General features: G+C 42.6%; 1 protein-coding gene across 7 annotated transcripts in view; it reads left to right on the forward strand.

Moving 5' to 3' along the window:
* The window catches only part of SNX29 (sorting nexin 29), a 768639-nt gene that overhangs the window by 555778 nt on the left and 189053 nt on the right, over positions 1–23808 (forward strand). For 6 of the 7 annotated variants that reach the window (XM_049902690.1, XM_049902693.1, XM_049902691.1 and 3 more), the window contains one exon: positions 3813–3929. In XM_049902690.1, coding sequence (XP_049758647.1) covers positions 3813–3929 — 117 coding nt within the window. Of the gene's footprint in view, positions 1–314; positions 495–3812; positions 3930–23808 lie in introns of those variants that run through there. The other variant, XM_049902696.1, reaches the window with a different exon arrangement.

Genomic DNA, 23808 nt, shown 5'->3' on the forward strand with positions numbered 1-23808 from the left:
TTTAAAGGCATCAATTCTTCTTTAGTCTTCCTTATTCATTGTCCAGCTTTCACATGCATATGAGGCAATTGAAAACATCATGACTTGGGTCAGGCGCACTTCAGTCTTCAAGGTAACATTTTAGCTTTTTAGCACTTCAGAGCAGCAGATTTGCCCAATGCTGTGTGTCATTTGATTTCTTGACTCCTGCCTCCGTGAGTATTGGTTGTAGATCCAAATAAAATGAAATCCTTGACAACTTCAGTCTTTTCCCCATTTATCATGATGTTGCTTATTGGTCCAGTTGTGAGGATTTTTATTTTCTTTATGTTGAGGTGCAATCCATACTGAAGGCTGTGGTCTTGATCTTCATCAGTGAATGCTTCAAGTCCTCTTCACTTTCAGCAAGCAAGGTTGTGTCATCTGCATAACGCAGGTTGTTAATGAGTCTTCCTCCAATCCTGATGCTCTATTCTTCTTCATGTAGTCCAGCTGCTCGGATTATTTGCTCAGCATACAGATTGAGTAAGTATGGTGAAAGGATATAACACTGACGCATGCCTTTCCTGACTTTAAACCACACAGAATCCCCTTGTTCTGTTTGAATGACTGTCTCTTGATCTGTGTACAGTTCCCTCATCAGTGCAATTGGATGTTCTGAAATACCCATTCTTCATAATGTTATACATAATTTATTATGACCCACACAGTAGAATGCTGTTGCATAATCAATGAAACACAGGTAAACATGTTTCTGGTATTCTCTGCTTTCAGCTGGGATCCATCTAGTATCAACAGTGATAACCCTTGTTCCGTGTCCTCTTCTGAATCTGGCTTGAATTCCTGGCAGCTCCCTGTTGATCCTGTTAAAAAACCCATTGGCATTGAGTCAATTCCAACTCATAGCAACCCTATAGGACAGAGTAGAACTGCCCCATAGACTTTCCGAGGAACACCTAGTGTATTCGAATCACTGACCTTTTGGTTAGCAACCATAGCTCTTAACCACTACACCACCAGGGTTTCCTCCCTGTCGATGTACTGCTGTAACCGCTTTTGAACAACCTTCAGCAAAATTTTACTTGCGTGTGATATTAATGATATTGTTTTATAAGTTCTGCATTCGGTTGGATCACCTTTCTTTGAAATAGGCATAAATATGAATCTCTTCCAGTCCGTTGACCAGGTAGCTGTCTTCCAAATTTCTTGGCATAGACAAGTGAGCACTTCTAGTGCTGTATTTGTTTGTCGAAACATTTCAACTGGTGTTCAGTCAATTCCTGGAGCCTTGTTTTTTGTCAGTGCCTTCAGTGCAGGTTAGACCTCTTCCTTCAGTACCGTTGGTTTCCAATCATATGCTACCTCCTGAAGTGGTTGAATGTTAAACCAATTTGCATTGGTGGTTCAGTGGTAGAATTCTCACCTCCCACGTGGGAGACCCTGCTTCAATTCCTGGCCAATATAAATCTTTTGGAGCCCTGGTGGCACCGTGGTTAAGAACTCAGCTGCTAACCAAAAGGTCGGCAGTTCGAATCCACCATCCACTCCTTAGAAACCCTACAGGGCAGTTCTACTCAGTCCTGTGGAGTTGCTATGAGTCAGAATCGACACAATAGCAATGGGTTTGGTTGGTTTCTTTCACTTAGCATGGTGCATTTCAAGTTAGATTTGTACTGCCAACCTTTTGGTTAGCAGTGGAGTGCTTTAACCTCTGTGCCACCAGGGCTCCCACAGTGCCACATCTATTTTTTTAAATCTATTTGGGAACAGCCAAGAGTATTGAATAAGCTTTGGAAATAATGGAGTGCTCACATCAGGCCCCAGTGGGCTGCCACCTCCAGCTGGGCAGAGTGGAATGGTAGGACCTAGCATGTACCCCAGTGGTCAAGAGCCAAGGCTCTGAAGTGTTGTGTGTTTCTGGGTTTGAACCCCCATGCTGCCCTTTCTTAGCTGTATGACCTTGAGCAAGCTCCTTGAACTTCTAAGACATGTTTTTCCCTTTTAGTGAGATGGAAGTAATAATGGCCAATCCTCATTATTCATGGATTCTGTATTCGTGAATTTATCTACCTGCTGAAATTTTAACCCCAAAATCAATACTCATAGTGCTCTTGTGGTCATTCGCGGACATGTGCACGTGCAGAGCTGCAAAAAATAAAACTGGAGTCACCCAACATGCACGTTCCCAGCCGAGGTCAAACAAGGCTGGTTTGGCATTGGCTAATTCAGTGTTCACAGTAACTTTATAACTATCTCATATAATGTCACCTGTACCTGCTCATAGGGCTCCTGTGACGGAGAAACACATAGTATCTATCAGGATATAAAATAAGCAGTGGCTAAAGGAGTCTCTGGGTGGTGCAGATGGTTAATGTATTAAGCTGCTAACTGAAAGGTTGGGGCTTTGAGTTCCACCTAGCAACACCACAGAAGAAAGGCCTGGCAATTTACTTCCAAAAATTTGGCCATTGCCAACCGATGGAGCAGTTCTACTCTGACACATACAGGGTCACATGAATTGGAATCAACTTGACAGCAGCTGGTTTTTACTGGTGAAGATGATTGTACTGCAGCCATTGCATCTGTCACCAACATTGATTAGGCTGATTGTGCTGCAGCCATTGCATCTGTTGCCATCATTGATTAGTCTCTGTTTCTTTTTTCTTGGGTTCAGAACCAAGGTCCTGATGAAAAGACACAGTCAGGATTACCTAGATTGTGCTGTTAGCAGGGAAATCCTTGGCAGGCACAACTCAGAAAGAAAACCTTTGCTCCTGAGGGCAGTGGGGACCATGGTCTCAGGGAACATCTAGTTCGATTGGTATCATATAGTTTATAAAGAAAATTTCTGCGTTCTACTTTGTTGAGTAGCATCTGCAGTCTTAAAAGTCTGTTACTGGCCATCTAAGATACTCCACTGGTCTTACCCCATTGGGAGGAAAGGAGAATGAAAAAACCAAAGACACAAGGGAAGATTAGTCCAAAGGTCTGGTGGACCACAACTACCATGGCCTCTACCAGACTGAGTTCAGTACAACTAGATGGTACTCGGCTACCACCACCAACTGCTCTGACAGGGATCCCAGTAGAGGGTCCCAGACAGAGCTGAAGAAAAATGTAGAACAAAATTCTAACTCACAAAAAAAGGTCAGACTTACTGGGCTGACAGAGAATGAAGAAGCCCTGAGAGTATGGCCCCCGGACACCTTTTTAGCTCAGTACTGAAGTTACTCCTGAGGTTCACCATTCAGCCAAAGATTAGACAGGCCCATAAAACAAAAGGAGACTAAAGGGGCGCACCAGGCCAGGGGCAAGGAGTAGAAGGCAGGAGGGGACAGGAAAGCTGGTAACAGGGAGCCCAAGGTTGAGAAAGGGAGAGTGCTGACATGTTGTGGGGTTGGTAACCAGTGTCACAAAACAGTATGTGTACTAATTGTTTAACCAGTTGCTACTTTGTTTTGTAAACTTTCATCTAAACCCAAAAAACCCAGGTACAATAAACAAACAAACAAACAAAAAAAAACCCTGGGGAAAAAAAAAGAAAGCCTTTGCTAGAAAAGTGTTCATTAATTAAGAATAAAATATTAGAGGTCCAGAAATGATCTGTTATAGTCATGTTCTGATCATGAACAGTGTGGATTCTTTACTTCGAAGTGTTAAAATCAACCAAATAAAAAAACTTAGTCACCTTATGGGTGGATTTGCATGAGCTTGTTGATTTAAATAGCAAGTAAGTAACATTATGGTCTGCTGTCCCGGTCGGAGGGTCCAGAGAAGGCAGGCTCGGTCATTGGGGGAATCCTGTCCTCACTGTTCTGTGTTGTGTCTTCCAGGTGGCAGAGATGCATGGCGAGCTGATTGAGTTCAACGAGCGCCTGCACCGAGCCCTGGTGGCCAAGGAAACCCTGGTGTCACAGATGAGGCAGGAGCTCATTGACCTTCGAGGGCCGGTGAGTACACCACCCAGGAAGGTCTCACCTTGCCCTCCTCCACACCCCCACTCTCTGTCTTCCCAGCCTCTGCTGCCCACAACCCCGCTGTCTAGTTTTTAAATTGCTAGCAACGTCAAGGGTCTAGAAAGTATGGAGACTGAAAGAGTGCATCCATGTACCCACCATCCAAGGAGCCCTGGTGGCATAATAGTTAAGCGCTCAGCTGCCAACTCAAAGGTTGGTGGTTCAGACCCACCCAGCAGCTCCTCTAGAGAAAGATCTGATGATCTGCTCCCGGAAAGATTAACCGTCTACAAAACCAATGGGGCAGTTTTACTCTGTAACACACAGGTTCTCCATGAGATGAAAATTGACTTGACAGCACCTAACAACAATAAACAACCTTTACCAAAATTCCTTTATTTGTGGGGAGGGAGTATGTGTATAATAAATAGAATAAAATCTTACAGAGTCTACTGAAGCCCCATTTCCTGCGCTCCCCCAACCCCAGGTTTTCTCTGTTCTGAAATTGGTGTGCAGCCTTCATCTCCATGTTTTTACATCTCACTACATAGATCAGTTTCCATGAGCGGTGAGCAGTCTCGGCTTTGTGTCCTTGGCTTTTGCTTTCATGGTAGCACTTGCACGTATCTGTTTGCCGCTTTTTGTTTTTATTTCAGTATTAGGGTTTGAGGTGTATCCCACTTAACTCTAGTGTGGGGTTTCTCAATCACAGCACTCGATGTTTGGGGCGGTGTAATTCCTTGTCATGGGGCCTCTGTCCTGTGCGCTATGGAATATTTAGCCGCATCCCTGGCCTCTACCCTCTAGATTCCAGTAGCTCTCACCTCCCCTATCTTATGACAACCAATAAGGTCGACAGATATTCCACATGTTTCCTCGGGAGGGGAAGGCACAGAATCACCACTGATTGAAAACCACTGTCCAAGTTAATTCACTTTCTTTGCTCTGGAGTTCATTATGGAGTTAAATGCCACAGTTATTTATAATGCAGTCTTGTATTCATAGGTATTTAGGTTATTTCTAATATTTTGCTCTTATAAACCATGATGCCCTGGACATTCTAACACATGTCCTTTTGTGTAAGTGTGTAGTAGTTTCTTCTTCATTTAAAACTTTTTTTATTATGTAAAATGTTAAACACCCAAACAGAGGCCGATTAATACAATGGATCCTTATATGTTTCCATTACCAAGTTGAACAGTTACGAGTCATGGCCAGTTTTGTTTCAAGTTACCCATATCCACTTAGTTCCTTCTGTACGTTTTGAGTCAAATCCTGGGTTTCATTTCATCTGTAGACATTTTAGTATGTATCTCTTAAGAAATAAGAAAAGATAGCCACCATATGGTTATAGCTCCCCCCCGCCCCCACACCATTACCAGTAATTCCTCTAGGTTATCAAACATCCAGTCAGTATTTGAATTTCCAATTGTCTCATATTTATTTATGTATTTTAAAATCAGAATCCATTTGAAGTGTACATATCTTAATTGGTTGATAAACGTCTTACATTTCTTTAATATATAGGATTCTGCCTTAGGGTCGCTCTGAGTTGGAATCTACTCGCCGGCAATGGGTTTGGTTTGGTTTTTGGTATCTCATTTTTTTCTTAGTGATTTATTTATTGAAGACAGTGGTTCATTTGCTTTATAGAGTTTCTCACCATCTGGATTTTGCTGACCACATCAGTGTGGTGGTACTTGACATGTATTTTCTCAAATTGGCATTTGAATTGAGAGGCTTGGATCCAGATTTAGTTTTGTTGATAATGTAACTGTATTGTTGGTACGCTGTTTTCCATTAGGAGACACATAAGGTCTCCTTGCTTTCTTATATTAGCAGTTCTTTATTATCACTTCTTAGAGCCATTATACAAGTGTTTTTTACTTTCACCTGAGGCTGAAATTGCTGTAATTGGGAGGGTATTGCATCTTAAACTTTACCGAGTATCACCTTATTATAAAGTAAAAGCAGCTATTTATGATACCTCTATCAATGTGCTAGAATTTTTATTTCTCCACATCCTTGACAACACTTTTAGGTGTGAAATAGATTTAACCTGCATTTCCTCACAAATGAGGTTGACTTTTAATTTTCTTATGGGCCATTTTGGTTTCCTGTTCTGTGACTTGCTTCTCATAGCCTTTGCCTGTTTTTCTACTGGATCGTATTGGGTTTTCTTATTGATTTGTAGCCATTCTTTATATGTATAGTTTTTCAGTTACATGCATTATAAGTACGTCCTCTCAGTCTATGGCTTAATATTGACTTTTAATACTAAAACCGTATTACGGAAAATTTCAAAGATACGTAAAAGCTGAGAGAATCATACACTAAACTCCTATGTACCCATCACTCAGCTTCAAAAATAATCACTTTAGGGTCAGTCTTGCTTCATTATACTCTCTTCAGTCCCTTCCCAACCCAGATTATTTGGAAGCATATCCAAGCCATCATATGATTTCATTCATAACTTTTTCAATATTTATCTTTAAAAAATAATCAATACTATTATCACACCTAAAAATTAACAGTCATTTCTTAATATCATCAAATATCCAGTAAGTGTTTAATTTTCTCCAATTATGTCAAAATTTTTATCAATTTATTTGGTCTAATCAGGATCCTAATGAAGCCTGTATTTTGTAGTTGGGTAATATGTTTCTTAAATGTCTTTTGACCTGTAGATCCCCCCTCCATCCCTCTGTCTTTACTTTCTTGCTTTTTTCTTTCTTCTTGTTGAAAAAGAAACTTGATCCTTTGTACTGTAGGTTTTCCCAGTCTGGATTTCACAGATTTCGACCCTGTGGTAGTGTTTAACATATTCCTTCATCCTCAGGCTTTGTTTAAATTGGCCTGATGAGATCCAGGTTGGATTTTTTTTTTTATAAGACTGCCTTATAGGAGTACACTTCCCATTAGGAGGCTTATAGATGTCAGTTTGCAGAAGCACTATTGGAGGTGCCAAGTCACACTGGACCCCGTTTGCTTATGTGAAGGAAGCACACTGATGTCACCTTCTGTGTTAGTTCGTGTAAATCTTTGAGGATTTCTCTAACTGGGGGAATGACAGTTTCCCTGAGAGGGAACACACTTCGTAAGTATCTATCGTATACTAACTCAAACTCAGATTTGATTGCAAAGTCTGTCCACCCCCCCACCGCCCCCCCCCCAAAAAAAACCGCCCCAAGCTTCACTAAATCTAGAGAATTGTAGGGCGGGGGAGCATCCCTTGTGTTATCCTTCGCTCTTATGAGCAAGGTCCCTAGGGTCTATGCGCAGTGGCCTTCTAAGCAGTGCCCCAAATTAAAGATTTATGCGTTATCTAACCTGGCCCCTTTCAGCAAGTCTCTAGCCCCATTGCTGAGAAAAAGACAGTGGAGTGGTGAGGATGGAGAAGGCCTGGTGCTGGCTTCTATTTCCCTCTTTGAGCTGGTGGAGAGCAGGCAAGTCTCTCCCATTGCTGCCCAGCTCCAAGGGTCCTGGACTACTCTAGAACCAGCCCTACTGAGAGGGGCGTCCAGTGGGCAGCCGAGAAGCAGTGAGTGGCCACATTCTCTGAACAGGTTCAGTTTAGACCCTGTTGGAGCCCTTCTGTGTCCTTTATGCTGGAAGAATAGTAGGTGAGTAATGTCACTGCAGAGGCATTTTCAGAGAGCAACCTCAGTGCATTCTTCTCATTGTGAATAATAAGCAATAAATGAGCTAGCACAGATTAATAACCTATAATATCAATAGCAACATTGATTAATTGGTATCTGCCAAAAAGGTGGCAAAATACTATTGAAGTATTAATACTTCATATAATCCTTACCAACTCTAGCAGTAATTAGTATCGTCATCCCATTTTGCAGAAGAGGAGATTGAGGTTCAGAAATGAAGTAAGTCACTTAGGGTCACACAGTGAGAAGTGACAGATCTGGGTCCGTCTGACTTGAAAGAGTGGATTTTTTTTTTTAATTGAAATTTATCAAAATTTTTTGACTCTTGACAAACTCTTATTACATTCATACTAAAAAAAATAAGTAGTAAAAAAGGGTATTCCGTGAAAACCAATCTTTCTCCTACTGTTGGCCCCCTAATTTCTTCTCTGGAGGTAATAGTTGTTACTAGTCTTTGCTGTATCTTTCCAGAGATGATCAATGCCTGTGTAGGCTGCACACACATGCCCACACATTTTAACAACTAGTAGTCTGCTGTATTCACTCTTCTGTATATTACCTTTTCCCCACTTAATGCTATACCGTAGAGATCTTTATTTTACTTTGTATGTAGATCTACATCATTCTTTTTAGTAACTCCATTGTGTTCCCTTGAAATGGCAATACCGTAATTTATTTAACCAGACTTCTGTTGAAGGATATTGCGTTGTTTTCCATTTTTCTTTTCACAGCAACTTCAGCACACCATCCTATAAAAGCCTCCATTTCCATGGGGCTCAGTTAGGCTGAGTGAAGACCCAGAGTTCTTGCCTTGCACATTTCCAGGGCACTGGGAAAGGCCAGTGAGGCCACCCTTGAATGGCGTAAATGGTTTGCGCTTGACTACTAACCTAAAGCTTGGCGGTTCAAACCCACCCAGCAGTGCCAGAGAAGAAAGGCTTGGCAGCCAGCTCCTGTAATGATTGTTGTTGTTGTTAGGTGCCGTCGAGTCAGCTCCCACTCACAGCGACCCTGTGCACAACAGAACAAAACACTGCCCGGTCCTGTGCCATCCTTACAATCATTGTTATGCTTGAGCCCATTGTTGCAGCCACTGTGTCAGTCCACCTCGTTGGGGGTCTTCCTCTTTTCCGCTGACCCTGTACTTTGCCAAGCATGATGTCCTTCTCCAGGGACTGATCCCTCCTGACAACATGTCCAAAGTATGTAAGGCGCACTCTTGCCATCCTTGCTTCTAAGGAGGACTCTGGTTGTACTTCTAAGACAGATTTATTTGTTCTCCTGGCAGTCCATGGTATATTCAATATTCTTCCACAACACCACAATTCAAAGGCATCAATTCTTTTTCGATCTTCCTTATTCATTGTCCAGCTTTCACATGCATATGATGCGATTGAAAATACCATGGCTTGGGTCAGGCACACCTTAGTCTTCAAGGTGACACTTTAAAGAGTCACTTCAACACTTTAAAGAGGTCCTTTGCAGCAGATTTACCCAGTGCAATGCATCTTTTGATTTCTTGACAGCTGCTTCCATGGCTGTTGATTATGGATCCAAGTAAAATGAAATCCTTGACAACTTCAATCTTTTCTCCATTTATCATGATGTTGCTCATTGGTCCAGTTGTGAGGATTTTTGTTTTCTTTATGTTGAGATGCCATCCATACTGAAGGCTGTGGTCTTTGATCTTCATGAGTAAGTGCTTCAAGTCCTCTTCACTTTCAGCAAGCAAAGTTGTGTCATTTGCATAACGCAGGTTGTTACCGAGTCTTCCACCAAGCCTGATGCTCCATTCTTCTTCATATAGTCCAGCTGCTCCCATTATTTGCTCAGAATACAGACTGAATAGGTATGGTGAAAGAATACAACCCTGATGCACGCCTTTCCTGACTTTGAACCAATCAGTATCCCTTGTTCTGTCCGAACAACTGCCACTTGATCTATGTAAAGGTTCCTCATGAGCACAATTAAGTGTTCTGGAATTCCCATTTATCGCAACGTTATCCATAATTTGTTATGATCCACACAGTCGAATGCCTTTGCATAGTCAATAAAACACAGTAAACATCCTTCTGATAGTCTCTGCTTTCAGCCAGGATCCATCTGACGTCAGCAATGATATCCCTGGTTCCACATCCTCTTCTAAAACCGGCCTGAATTTCTGTCAGTTCCCTGTTGATATACTGCTGCAGCCATCTTTGAATGATCTTCAGCAAAATTTTGCTTGCGTGTGATATTAATGATATTGTTCTGTAATTTCCACATTCAGTTGGATCACCTTTCTTGGGAATAGGCATAAATAGGCAGTGCCACAGAAGAAAGGCTTGGCAGCCAGCTTCTGTAATGATTGCAGCCAAGAAAATCCTGTGGAGCAGTTCTGCTCTGTAACACATGAGACCACCAAGAGTCGGAATCAGTTCAACAGCAATGGGTTGGCGTTTTTGGTTTGAGAAGGGCTGCTGCCTCCTCCCAGCCTCCCCCACCAGCTCTGGGAAAATCTTTCCAGAGGGCCAGCATCCTTCAGGAGCTTGGAATTTATCGAGTTCCAATGGTGTGTCAGGTACACATCAGGCCTTCACCTCCACTCTCTCATTTAATTTTGAAGGTAACACTAGGGATCCGGTGGGACTGTATTCCTCTTTTATGAATATGGTGGCTGAGATATAGAAAGCTTTAGGCCCTACTAGATTTCTCATTATGCTCCACCACAGTGCTTGGCTTCCAGCTGTATGGTCTTTCTTCTGGGCCATGACCCTTGCTTCCTCTACTACAGGGCTTTGCTCCGACCATTCCCTCTGCCTGGAAGAACATACTAGGCCCTGATAACACTGTCCCTACCACCAATATCAACTCTTCACTTCCCCAGGATATCCTTCCCCGATGCCCCAGCAGGGTCAACTTCTCCATGCTTAATATGATGTTTGTATGTCTATCTCTTCCTCTCTTAATGTAATTTTACTTTTATTGATTCATAACCTGATTCCCCTGCTCCATGAGGGCAAGTTCCGTGTCTCTTTCTGTTTGCTTTGAATCTCAGTGTTTTAGACAGTAGGTGCTCAGTAAATGTGAATGATGAAAAGTAAGGGAATGCATGCACGCATGGATGGGTGGGTGGATGGATGGACGGACGGACGGGCGGACAGACGGACGGATGTGGTAGAGTCCAGGTTTAGCCTGCGCCCATCTGCCTGCCTGCCCACCTTCTGTCCTCCACCACACTTCCTTTTGCTTCAAGTCTAAATGCCCTTCAGGACGGTGATATCCATCAGCACAGGGAGCTCTAATTGTCATTGGATCCTTTCCTGCAGGCAGGCTATGACGGCCAGAAAAGGAGAGCGCAAAGTGGCCGTTAAGGTCCTGAAGGCTGTTCGGAAGGGATGGGCATTCGGGAATGATTGGGTTGGCAGTGGCCCCAAGGGGACACCCTTGACCTAGTCATTATTGCCTCTGGTCTGCTGTGGCACATCTCCCCAGAGTCAGCCAGCCAGCCAGGGCAGAAGAAAGGAAGCAGTTCCAAGCTCAGTTGCTATTTCAGAGCCTCCTTTTCACTTTCATTGAGAGGCATCTGTGGTGGGAATCTCAGCCTCTCTGCCGTTCCTGTCTACTAGGCTCTCTGATGACACTGGACTGGACTTCCTCCCAGACCATGAGACCATTTGAATGACTCAAGGGTCAGGACTGCATCTGCTTTATTTAGAAACCTAATTTTCTCTTCTATCAAGTCCGGAAAGGAGCTCTGGTGGCAAAACGGTTAAGTGCTCGGCTGCAAGCTGAAGGGTTGGTGGTTCAAACCCACCCAGCAGCTCCCAGGAGAAAGGCCTGGCAATCTGCTTCCATAAAGATTACAGTAAAGAAAACCTTATGGGGAAGTTCTGCTCTGTCACATGGGATCACTCTGGGTCGGATTTGGCTCAACGGCCCCCAATAACACCAACAACATCAAGTCTGTATAAACACGGCAGCAGCCTTGTTGGATGGTTCGGTGGGATACTGTCAGTTAAACAAGGCACTTAGTCCCAAGCACATGTTGAGGGCCCAGTCCGGATTCATCTGTGAGTCCCCAGTGCCTAGAACTGTGCCGGGCACATAGTCGGTGCTCAGTAAATGTTTCCTAACCAGCAACTTTATTTTTATAGAGCAGAGAGTGACTGCATTAATCAAATAATTATTAAGAAAGATTGGAGCGGGGCATACCGTTTCTTCTCGGTGGTACCTTTTTATAATATAATAGACTTAAATTAAGCAACTTATTTTAAGGAGAAGGAGTTGGGGATTAAGGGTTGAATTTTTTTTTGCTGTTTTCTTTTTTTTGCATGCAAGTATTTTTAGGAGTCTCTCCTCATTATTTTTCCCCCCTCTGGTATAAGATGTGAATGAATGCTGGGAGTTTTTTACCTTTTAGTAGGATGTGATTACACCCCTGAAAATTCACGAGGAGAACAGTTCTTATTTTAAATAATAAATGGAAACAGGGAAATAGAACCTTGTAAGATGGCAAGATGTAGAGGTCAGTTAAAGTCACAGCACAGTGTGAGCTAAAGGCAAAAAAAAAAAAAAGGCAAAGCAACTCATTAAAGGCAAGATTCCCACAGGGGAAAAACATGGCCTCACTTTATGTAACTGAAGTGGGATTCCTCTTTGTCCTACCCCTTTGGTAGGCCTTTGTTTCTCTGTCTCAGGTACAATTTCTGATCAATACCACTTACGCAGAAAAGAAGGCCAATTGATAGGATTTGAAGTCTGTAGATTCACTGCCCTGACTTAAAAGGTCGCCCCTGTTGACTTGCTCTTCCTCTCACTGTCCCCCAACCTGTGTCCTCCATTCTCTGTCTGGTGAGGGGACCACCTTTGGTTAACCATTCCCTGCATGCTTGGTGTGTGGTGTTGGTGTACACTTTTATCCTTACATACTCAGAACAGCCCTGTGTCATTTATTGTTAGGTCCTTTTTTCAGCTGAGCAAACTGAGGTACAGAGAGCTTTTATGACTCAGCCAAAGGCACACAGCTTCATGGTAGCACCTGAATGCAAACCCAGGACCTTCTCATACCATAACACCACACGCGTCTTCTCTCTCTTTCTCTCTGCCTTTTGTTTTCAGGCAGAGTTTATTGATTGTCTACTGTGCTCCAGGAACAACACTCTGGGTGGTTTTAAAGATTCACATGCCTCCATGGTGAAGCCCTCACATATTCCCACTCCCTACCTGCCAAAAAGGAGCCGTGGTGGCACAATTGTTAAGCACTCGGCCGCTAACCAGAAGGCTGGTAGATTGAACCCATCTAGTGGCTCTGTGGGAGAAAGACCTGGTGATCTGCTCCCATAAAGATTACAGCCAAGAAAACCCTGTGTAGCAGTTCTGTCTGTCACATGGGGTCACTGTGAATCAGAATCAACTCAACGGCACCTAACAACAGCAAACCTGCAAAATGGATCTCTTCCGATTTCTTTGTCTCTCCTTACTTTGTACGTCAGAGTTTTTTTTAACATCTTCATGTCAGAAAGGCTCCTGGAAATTTGAAATCTGGAGAAGGCAGAATAGCCCCGAAGCAGAAGAGGGATGCAGAAGGGCGGCATAGTTGGTGCATATGACTAAAAGGGGGGAGGGGCTGTCTTATGATGAAATAAGTTTGAAAAATGCTGGATTTAAGAAGGTTCCACAGGCTTCTTTACTGTGGGAATTTCCACAGGCATCAGTGCACCAGGCATCTCATGGCTGTCCAAGGGGGGTGGATATAGTGTGCATTATTTCCCACAGTCATTTCTCCCAGCAACACCTTTTCAAAGAGGACACTCATGAAACAGCTTTGCAAGGAAGGTATTTGGCAAAGTCCTGTTCGTTTCCCATGCGCTAGCTAGCAAGGAGATCATCAAAGCCTGGCGTGGTCAGGAGCCTGCCCTGGACCTGAAGGAGAAGAGGTGATGTTGTGTGGTGGTGGGGTGCAGTGGGCCTGCCCGTGGTCCATGGGGTGAGCGGCAGGCCCGGAGTGAATGCTCTCCCAGCCTGCCCTGGGTCTTCGTGGTCTGAACAGCATTCAATTTTCAAGGCACTTTGTGCCCCTTCCTCGTCCCACTTTTGTTAAGTGACATCGGCTCTCAGTGATCAGGTGGTTCTGGTTCTCTTCTATTTTATCTGTTCCCTCTTGTTCTGTTTCTCTGTCTCTCTTCCCCTCTGTTTGCCTCTTTCTCTGCCTGTCTTTATCTGTTTCTCTTTCTCCCTCATTTCCTGTACGAGTGTTGGTCTCTTTGTCTTTCTCCCTTTCTGTCTGTTTGCTTCTCCGTCATGCCTGAGTTTCTTTCTAGTCAGCTGTCTTGCCCTCTGCCTCTCCCCTCCCCCTTTCCTTCCCATTCTCTCTAGTCCAGCAAATGTTGACATTGCTCTATGGCACAATGATAATGGCTACTCATTGCAGTTACCCTGAGAAACTGCAAATGCTTCCCATTTCCTCTTCATCATTCTACACTGGGTTCAAGGTCCCTGTGAAGTGGTTTTCAGTCTAATCAGCTTCCGTGAAAGCCTTGGCCAACTCTCCCTTCTTCCCCCTTCCCCACCTGGGCAGTGGGCTGGCCCCTAGCCCGCATTTCCGGGCACTTTATGCCTCGCTCTGCTCCAGCATTCATCACTCTGCTGTCACTTCATGTTGACTTTTCTCCTTTCCCCTGTGGACTGATAGCTGCCCTGAGATGGGGACCGTGCCTTCATCTCCCTCTTCTCAGGGTCACTCGTGGAGCGTAAGATTTATTAATCTGGCCTTTCACCTGTAGCATCTATGGTTGTTGCTGGGTGCCGTCCAGTCGATTCCGACTCACAGAGACCCCATGTGTCAGAGTAGAACTGCACCCCATAGGGTTTTCTAGGCTGTAATCTTTATGGGAGCAGATTGCAAGGTCTTTCTTCTGGAGAGCCGCTGGGTGAGTTCACACTGCCAACCTTTTGGTTAGTACCCAAGCACTTAACCGTTCTGCCACCAGGGTTCCTTAGTGTCTATGATAACACCGTACTAACCAGAATGTTGATTTATTGACAAAGGTGTCTTCTTGGATCCTCTGGGTAACAGGGACTTTGTGAATTCCTGCTGCACATGTCCTTGTGTTTCATGGGACGCTTTCCCTCCACTGTCAAAATGACTGAGCTGCTGGTGGGAGAGAAGGAAGAGTAATTTAAAATCGAGGGGTGAGATAGATGAGGAAAAAAAAAAAGGAAAATCCATCTAAAGTTTTGTAATAAGGTTCACTTCGAAATAAAATGCTTCTTGGTATCGTTAAAACCTTGAGAGGATGAGATCTGATCTTGAGGGCTGATGCTGTTTAAGTATGGAAGCTTAGTAAGAAATACATTTTTCAGCCGGGTGGCGCTTGCTGAATATCTAATGATTAAGGACCAAATTGTGTGCAGTCCTTCAGCTGCACTAAACATCGCATTCCAAATTACAAGAGGTTTTTTAATTCTGCACTTGGACATCCCGTGTTTTAATCGGCCACCATCTTGAAGGAGATTATTTTCAAGTGCCTTTTAAGACTGGCTACTAAAAATATCTCTCACATAGAGGCTTAACTCAGAAATACTAATTTTTGGCACAAAAATCATCTGGGAAGATGCTTGCTGAACCCTCTTAAAACTTCTCAGCACCAGAGACTCAGAGCCCCGTTGTCAGTGGGCAAATACCCCAGGTGACAGTGTGCTCCTAGACACTAATGCAAATACTTTCTGTGCCTCGTGGCTTACTGCAGTCACAGCTTGCTCTTTTCTGATGTACATGCGCTAAACTCTGGCCGCAGATTTATGCCTGAATTGCTCCTCACATGGGCAGTTGCGTTCCACTGTGGAGCCCTGAGGGAGTGGAGCTGAGGGTTTGGGTAGACAGAGCCTGGTGCCTGAAGGCTTATGGGTGTGGAACTTTGAAAATATATTTCCACACCGAAGTGGGTGTTTATTGGCAAATGCAGTGTAAGCAAGTGTCTTGTCAAAGCTGGTCCCATATTGATACAAATAGGAAGCCTTCACAAGGTACCAGATAATCAAGCTGGTTAATCTTTATGCTGCCTGTGACTTCCACTGTGAGTTGTGGGAAGAAAAATTCTCAGCACTGGCTGATGCTTCCTGTCTGTCACACATGTTTGTGTGACTGTTTTTACAGAGTGTTTGGCACACTGCAGGCATGTAGCAGACACAGATGACATATCTCTGTCCTTGAGAAGGCCAAAGACAAAAATATGTCTTGTGTGACTTGCATGACTTCATGATGATCTGGCTTGGAGACAGATCTCCAGGCAAGATAACTCAGAGCTCTTTCCTGCCACTGATGATGAGGCAGCTTTTGACTCCCATTCTGCCTGTTCCCTCTTGTCCAAAATGGTTTGTGAATGCTTGGTTTGAGTTTGTCATTCATCTCCACACCAGCAGGAGAAATGACAGTGACAGCCAAGATGATCCTGGGCCTCAAGGCCGTATATTCATTCCCCTGTGAGTTACTACCTAATTCCTTCCTGGAATGAGCTCATTCTTTGCTCTTTGCTTTCACCTGACCTCAGGTACACAGAATTGGATTGATCAAAATCCTTAGCTCATGACACACACTCATTGTTGGCCTGCTCTTATTTATTTAGTTAGTTAAGTATGACCTCACTCTTCGCCTTCTGTGAAAGCTGCTCCTAGCATCCGTGTCTACTGCTACCGAAAGGTGACAATCTCAAGACCCTGGGTTGCTTTGCTCCTGACCTGTAATTGGGCATGTGGGTTTCTCAGTATAATGTTATTAGAATGGAAAATGGCTTCCCGTGCCTGGGGCAACCACATGGGACTCCTGTCGTGGGTGGTCTGGGCAAGGACCTTGTTCCATGTGGTCAGACTATGGTGGTGTTCTTGTCTCATTTCTTTTTTGTCATCCTCAAAAGACAGGATCTCCTAGCCTTTTTTATTCTGACCCAACCATGCCTTGTAAATCTTACTGTCCAAGACATACCCAGCTAAATACTAATTTAATTTCTTTTAAATTAACATGCACAATATTTCCAAGGATACATAAGAACTACATGATTATACTTTTCCAAACCCTCTAAGTAAATACATTATGTGTACTTACTCTTATTTAATAAATTTCTTTCTTGACAGTAATAGTTCCTTCTGATTTGTCCTACTTTTCCCACCAGTTACATGTGTCTTTCAATTAAAAAAAAAAAAAAAGATTTTTTTTTAATTCCTCCTAAAAAGTAAAGGCCCATCTTTTCTTCCTTCTCTACTGGCTCATCATAATCGTAGGGCTGTCAAGTTGGGAAGTGAGCAGTTTCAATTTTGAGTGATACCTGGTCATCAAGGGCATCTTACAGTTTGTTCAGAAGCTTTCCCGCCTCCTTGAAGGTTGGGCAGTGGTTAAGAGCTTGGCTGCTAACTGAAAGGCCTGCAGTTCGATTCTGGCAGCCACTCCTTGGATACCTTATGGGACAGTTTTACTCTGTGAGCCCCTGTGAGTCGAAATCAGTTCGACGGCAATGAGTTTTTTTTTTTTTTTAAGTGAATCTATATAATCTTCTGGTAAAAATCAGTGCTGTTTTTTCTTTATGGTTAATGGAGGTTGATTCCCCAGCCAGCTGGCATATGGGTTCCAGAGTGTATTATGCCTAGATATGTTGCTGTCTCTTTTCTAGAAAACCAGCATATTTGCTATGTAATTGGATGGGAACAGATGCGTCTTTGGAAAGGGTTCCCTGATTTAGTCACAAAAAGCCAAACCTTTGACTTTCCTTGACATAAATTTTGAAAATGACCATTTCTTAATAGACAGGGTACCATCTGGGAATTGACTGGCTTCCGGTACTCCTGGGTTGCAGCCCTCTTGACCCTGGAGTTCGGAGAGCTGCTGCTCTGGTTTTTGAGGAAAATGGTTTTGTTGACCAATATTCAAATGGTGTTTTTCCAGATGCAAAACCTGCTGCCCCTTCCACACCAAGTTCATTGACAGTGGTTTGAGAAGCAACTGTGACCTTGCTAGCCAGCATCTGAGACCGGACTTGGCCTAAGGTGTATTTTTGTTGTTTGTTTTTAATTTTATTGTAGTGAAATATACATAGCAAAACACTTGCCATTTTAACCATTTTAAGTGTACAGGTCAGTGACATTAATTACATTTACTGTGTCGTGCAACCACTATCCATTTCCAAATGTTTTTCATCAGCTCACACAGAAGCTCGGTACCCTTTCAGCAATAACTCCCATTCCTTCCTCCCCCTAGTCCCTAGGAACCTCTCATAAACTTCCGTCTCCATGCGTTTGTCAATTCTAGATACTGTGTATAAGTGGGGTCATACAGTAGTTGTCCTTTTGTGTCTGATTTATCTCATGCAGCATGTTTTCAGGGTTCATCTGTGTCATAGCATGTATCAGAATTTCATTTCTCTTTATGGCTGAATAATACTCCATTGTGTGTATGTGCCAGATTTCGTTTATCCATTCGTCTGTCGATGGACACTTAGGCTCTTTCTGTCTTTGAAATACTGTGAATAATGCTGCGGTGAACATTGGTGTACAAATATCTCTTTGAGTCCCTATTTTGAAGTCTCTTGAGTGTATTCCTAGGAGTGAAATTGCTGGCCTTTGCCTCCCCCCCCCCTTTTTTTGTTGGGTTGCTTGTTTTTTGTTGTTGAGTTGTAGGAGTTCTTTATTGTTAGTTGCCGTAGAGTCGATTCTGACTCATGGCAACCCCATATATGCAGAATAGAACTGCTCCATAAGGTTTTCAAGGCTGTGACCTTTTGGAAGCAGATCGCCAGGCCTATCTTCTGAGGCACCTCTGGGTGGGTTCTAACCACCATCCTTTCTGCTAGTAGTAGAGTGCTTAACTGTTTGCACCACGCAGGATATTAAACCATTTTCCAGCATATGGTTCTCAAAAATTTTCTCCCATTCTGCAGGTTGGTTCTTCATTTTCTTGATATAGTCCTCTGATGCAAAAAGCCCGATGTATCTACTTTTTCTTTTGGTGTCATATCTAAGAATCTTTTGTCAAAAACTAGGTCCCAGAGTTTTACTCCTACATTTTCTTACAAGATTTTATTCTTTTAGTTCTGATGTTTAGGTCATTGATCCATTTTGAGTTGATTTTCATGTATGGTGTGAGGTAGGGGTCCAACTTCATTCTTTTGCATGTGGAGATCCAGTTGTCCCAGCAACATTTATTGAAAAGACAATTCTTTCACCATTGAATGGATTTGGCGCCATTGTCAAAAGTCAGTTGACCATAGATGTATGGTTTTATTCCTGAACTCTCAATTTAATTTCACTGGTCTGTATGTCTTCCTTAAACTAGTCCCATACTATTTTGATTACTGTAGCTTTATAGTACATTTTGAAGTTGCTAAGTATGAGTCTTCCTACTTAGTTCTCCTTTTTCAAGTTCAGTTTGGCTATTCAGAGCCCTTTGCTATTCCATGTGAATTTCAGGATTGGCTTTTCCATTTCTGACAAAAAGATTCTTCTAATCGTGATAATGATTGTATTGAATCTGTGGATCGCTTTGGGTGGCATTGCTATCATAACAATATTAAATCTTCCTATTCATGGACATGAGATGCCTTTCCATTTATTTAGGCTTTCTTAATTTTTTTTTTCAGCAATTTTTATAGTTTTTAGTATACGAGTCTTTCATCTTTGTGGTTAAATTTATGTGTAAGTATTTTATTCTTTTAGATGCTGCTGTAAATGGAGTTGTTTTCTTAACTTTTCAGGTTTCTCATTGCAGGTGTGTAGAAACACAACTGATTTTTGCATGTTGATCTTGTACCCTGCAACTTTACTTAGTCGCTTTCTTGTGACATCTTTGGAATTTTCTCTATATAGGATCACACCATCTGTGAATAGAGATAGTTTTACTTCTCCTTTTCTGATTTGGATACTTTTTCTTTTTTTTGCCTAATTTTTCTGACTAGAGCTTCCACTACAATATCAAATAGCAGAGGTGAAAGCAGGCATCTCGTTTATTATTTTAGGAAGAAAGTTTTTAGTCTTTCACCATTGAGTTAAGATGTTAGCTGTGGGTTTTTCATAAATATCCTTTATCGTGTTAAGGAATTTCCCTTCTGTTCCTGGTTTGCTGGGTGTTTTTTAATCATGAAAGGTGTTGAATTTTGTCACACACCTTTTCTGCATCAATTGAGGTGATGATATGGTTGTTTTCCTTCATTCTGTTCATGTGATGTATTACACTGATTGATTTTCTTATATTGAACCACCCTTGCCTTCCTGGGATAAATCTGCTTGATCATGGTATATAATCCTTTTAATAAGCTGTAGATTTGGTTTGCTAGTAGTTTGTTGAGGATTTCTGCATCTATATTTATAAGGGATATTGTTCTGTAGTTTTTTTGTGGTGTCTTTATCTAGCTTTGATATCAGGGTAATGCTGGCCTCATAGAATGAGTTAGGAAGTGTTTCCTCCTCCTCTGTTTTTTGGAATGGCCAAATCGTTTGCTCCTATCAAGAAAAACCTCAGGCCTGCTTATATTTTTTATTTCTTTTCTGTGCAAGCTACATTCTGTTCTTTCTGCTTGTCCAGGAGTATCATCACCTTTGCCAGTACAAACACGTGTGTCTCAAATGGGAATCCCTCCCTCCCTTGTTACAGCAAAGCTTGAAGCCAACTGTTGCCTCCAGTGCCCAGATTCAGTGTAGATATCTTTTAGCTTTGTTCTAGAAATAATCTGGCTGATGCTGAAGCAGGACCTCACTCTCCTTCCTAACTCTTGCTCTTCCTTCACTAAGTCCTTCCTGGCGCTTGCTATGGCCTGCCTCTTGCTGTTTGCTCTTGTTTCTCCTTCCCCTTGCAGTGCTTTGCTTCTCTACATTTTGTCTTTTATAAAACATGTTCTTTAAAAAAAAAAAAAAAATTCTACCTTCCATAAGTAAGAATTTAAAATAATATAAAACTATATAAAATATAAATCTTCTTTCCTCTGTCAGAGGTCCCTTCTATTAAGAATTTGATACATATCCTTCTAGATATTTTTCTATGCATTTACATAAAAAATTTTTTTTCTTTATATGACAGCTATATATCTGTGTGTGTATGTATAGTGTGTGTATACACACGTCTATTTTTAAATCTTACTATTCATCTTGTTTTGAGACTTTGCTTTCTCCATCCATGAATATGTATGTTGACTTCTCTTTCCTTTCTACTCTTCCCCATTCCCCAAGGTTCAACTCATTCTTTTAGAAAGCCCTTAATGATTCTGTCAGTACCAAGGTTTTCTCCCTGGGCTATTCATTTTGTCTCTTTTTCTCTGTTATCCAAGCGGTTTTTTGTTCACTGGAGGACATATTCACGCTAACATGTAATTGCAGTGGAGTATGATAAGGGTCTGGCAAGTGGTAGGCTCTTGATAAGCATTTGTTGCATGAATGAGTGAACAAGAAACAGAATTATGTCAGCGTAGGGTATAAATGGTGGCACAATGGTGCAGTCGATTAACTCTGCTGGTATAGGTCATAGAAGGCTTCAGAGAGGTGGGGACACTTGACTTAGGTCTTGAAGGATAAGAAGAAGTGGGTCAGGAAGATGGGCTATTAGGCAGAGAGAATGGTGGTATGAATCAACCTGGTTCGTTCATGGATATTATCATCCACCTGTTTCATGGGTATATCTTTTGGCTTGTCTATGAGGTAATGAAATCCTTAAAAGTGTGGGTGGCATGTTTTATTCTTTTTAGCGAGGCAGTTTTGTTTTGAATTCACACTCCACAAGTTGCTACAACAATAGCATTTATTGAGCACTTGTTATGTACTAAGGTCTGTTCCAACACGTAATGTCTCAGGTCCTCATGACAAGTAAGTGATGGTTGGCCAGTCTCTTGCTTACTTTTTCGGAGTCTAAGCATCCTCGTCTTTAAAAGGAAGTAGCAGTGCCTACCAAAGAGAGTTGTGTGAGGTTGGTTGAGTTTTTGGGAAGTAGATCTCTAGGCCTTTCTTCTGAGATGCCTCTGGGTGGACTTGAACTGCCAACCTTTTGGTTAGCAGCCAACTGCTTTAATTTGTACCAGCTAGGGACTCCAAATCATTGAATGTAGGGTCAAATATCACCTTATCCACACGAGACTGTCCCTGTTAACCCTGAATAGAATCACACCCCCTCTCCTGCTTTGTTTTTCTTCATAGTGCTTCTCACCGCTTGACCTAGAGTTGTTCGCTTTGTCTCCCCCAGTAGGATGTGGTTTTCTTTTGTTCATTTTGTTCTTGACTATCTCCCCAGTACCTGACATAGAATATTAAGTATTTATTGAATGCATGCATGCATGGATGAATACATGAACAAACGAACAAATGAACATCGGTTCCCACTTCTCACCATAGCATCCACACTGTGGATGCCCAGAAGATACTTAGCAAGTTCATTTGAAACTAAACACCCTCTGCTAGCTCCACAAACCAGCAAGGGACTGTGAATTTATTTGTCATGAGATGATCAACATTGCTGTTCTAATTTTTTATTTGCTGTCAAGTATAAAGAGCTGTTATGTAGCTCCTGCCCCGACTTTGCCGATGTCTCAATTTTAATAGTTTCCAATTGGGGTATGAAATTATCCATCAGTCACGGATAGAACATGTGCTTTTGGCGGTGGCTGCTGGAGCAAGCTAGAGCTTAGTTGTAGACGCCATTCTTGGAAGAGTAAGGACTGGCTGTAGAAGACTTGTGCCTTCTGCCCTGGATCCCCCCTCTGGAATATTACCTCCCCCACTCCCAGGTGGTAGTCTGAATCTTGCCCATACCCTCAAGATCCAGTTTGGGTGATACCTCATTCATTTATTCAGCAGATACTTGTTAGTGTCCTCCATGTGCTAGGCACTGAGCTGGGCCCCAGTGATACAGAGAATAGGGCTTGAGCACTGTTTTCTGAACCCCGCTGTCTGGTGGAGGAGACTCCCGTGTGAGCTAGCTACCGTGACAGAATCCAGGCCCTCACCAGACTGTAACCTATAAGTACCTGTTGCTCAGAATCTCTTCATCCTGAGAGATCACATCCATGGAGGGCTGCCCAAAAAGATGGATCTGCCCCGTCCCCAGAATCAGCGTTTCCTGAAGTGGAAGGTGGGGCGCTCTGGTGATAGCAAGCTGGACATCAGAGTCAGGGCTCTGGTCGACTACCATACCTAGCTTTGGGCTCCTCAGCGCCGGCTGTAGTAGAGTCCCCTGAGGAACTTCTAGACGTCTTGATGCCAGGGCTCCAACCTAGATCAGTCGAAAGAGAACCCCTGGAGTGGGGCCTGAGCATCTTTAGTTTACAAAATGCTTGAGGTGATTCTAACACAGCTGCAGCCAAGAACCACTGACACCTAGAATTTAATAAAGTTTTGCTTTCATTAGATTCATTTGTCTTCCAGATATAGCAAGTAACATTGGTTTTCTATTTGCTAGAGTAATATGAGGCAGTGCAAAGAAAATAGCGTGACTTGGGTCAGCCACACCTTAGTCCTCAAAGTGACATCTTTAATTTTTAACACTTTAAAGAGATCTTTTGCAGCAAGTTTGCCCAATGCAGTGGCCCCAATCGTGTGAAAGGTGGACAGTGAATAAGGAAGACCGAAGAAGAATTGACACATTTGAATTGTGGTGTTGGCAAAGAATATTGAATATACCATGGACTGCCAGAAGAATGAACACATCTGTTTTGGAAGAAGTACAGCCAGAATACTCCATAGAAGCAAGGATGGCGAGACTTCATCTCATTTACTTTGGACATGTTATCGGGAGGGACCATTCCCTACAGAAGGACATCATGCTTGGTAAAGGAAAGGATCAGCAAAAGAGAGGAAGACTCTCAATGAGATGGATTGACACAGTAGCTGCAACAGTGGGCTCAAACATAGCAGTGATTGTGAGGATGAAGACAGAACAGGGTAATGTTTCGTTCTGTTACACGTAAGGTCGCTATGAGTCGGAATCAACTTGACGGCACCTGACAACAGCAACACAAAGAGTAGTGTACCTTTTACTTTGTAAGTCAATACTATAAGCAAAAAAGATGAGTTGATTCAAAGAGTAATATTAAGTAAACAATCATGCAGGTAGGGTGTGAATGTGGCAAAAAATCATGATGTTGTCTCTTGACAGGCTAACATTGGAAATACCCTTCTAGATTTTATCACAAGATCAGAGTTTTAGGGCCCATTTTACTTTGCCCTCCATAGAATCACTGGGACTGATTTGACATTATGACAATAAC

Source organism: Elephas maximus, chromosome 12, assembly GCF_024166365.1.
Source record: "Elephas maximus indicus isolate mEleMax1 chromosome 12, mEleMax1 primary haplotype, whole genome shotgun sequence".
Taxonomy (NCBI): domain Eukaryota; kingdom Metazoa; phylum Chordata; class Mammalia; order Proboscidea; family Elephantidae; genus Elephas; species Elephas maximus.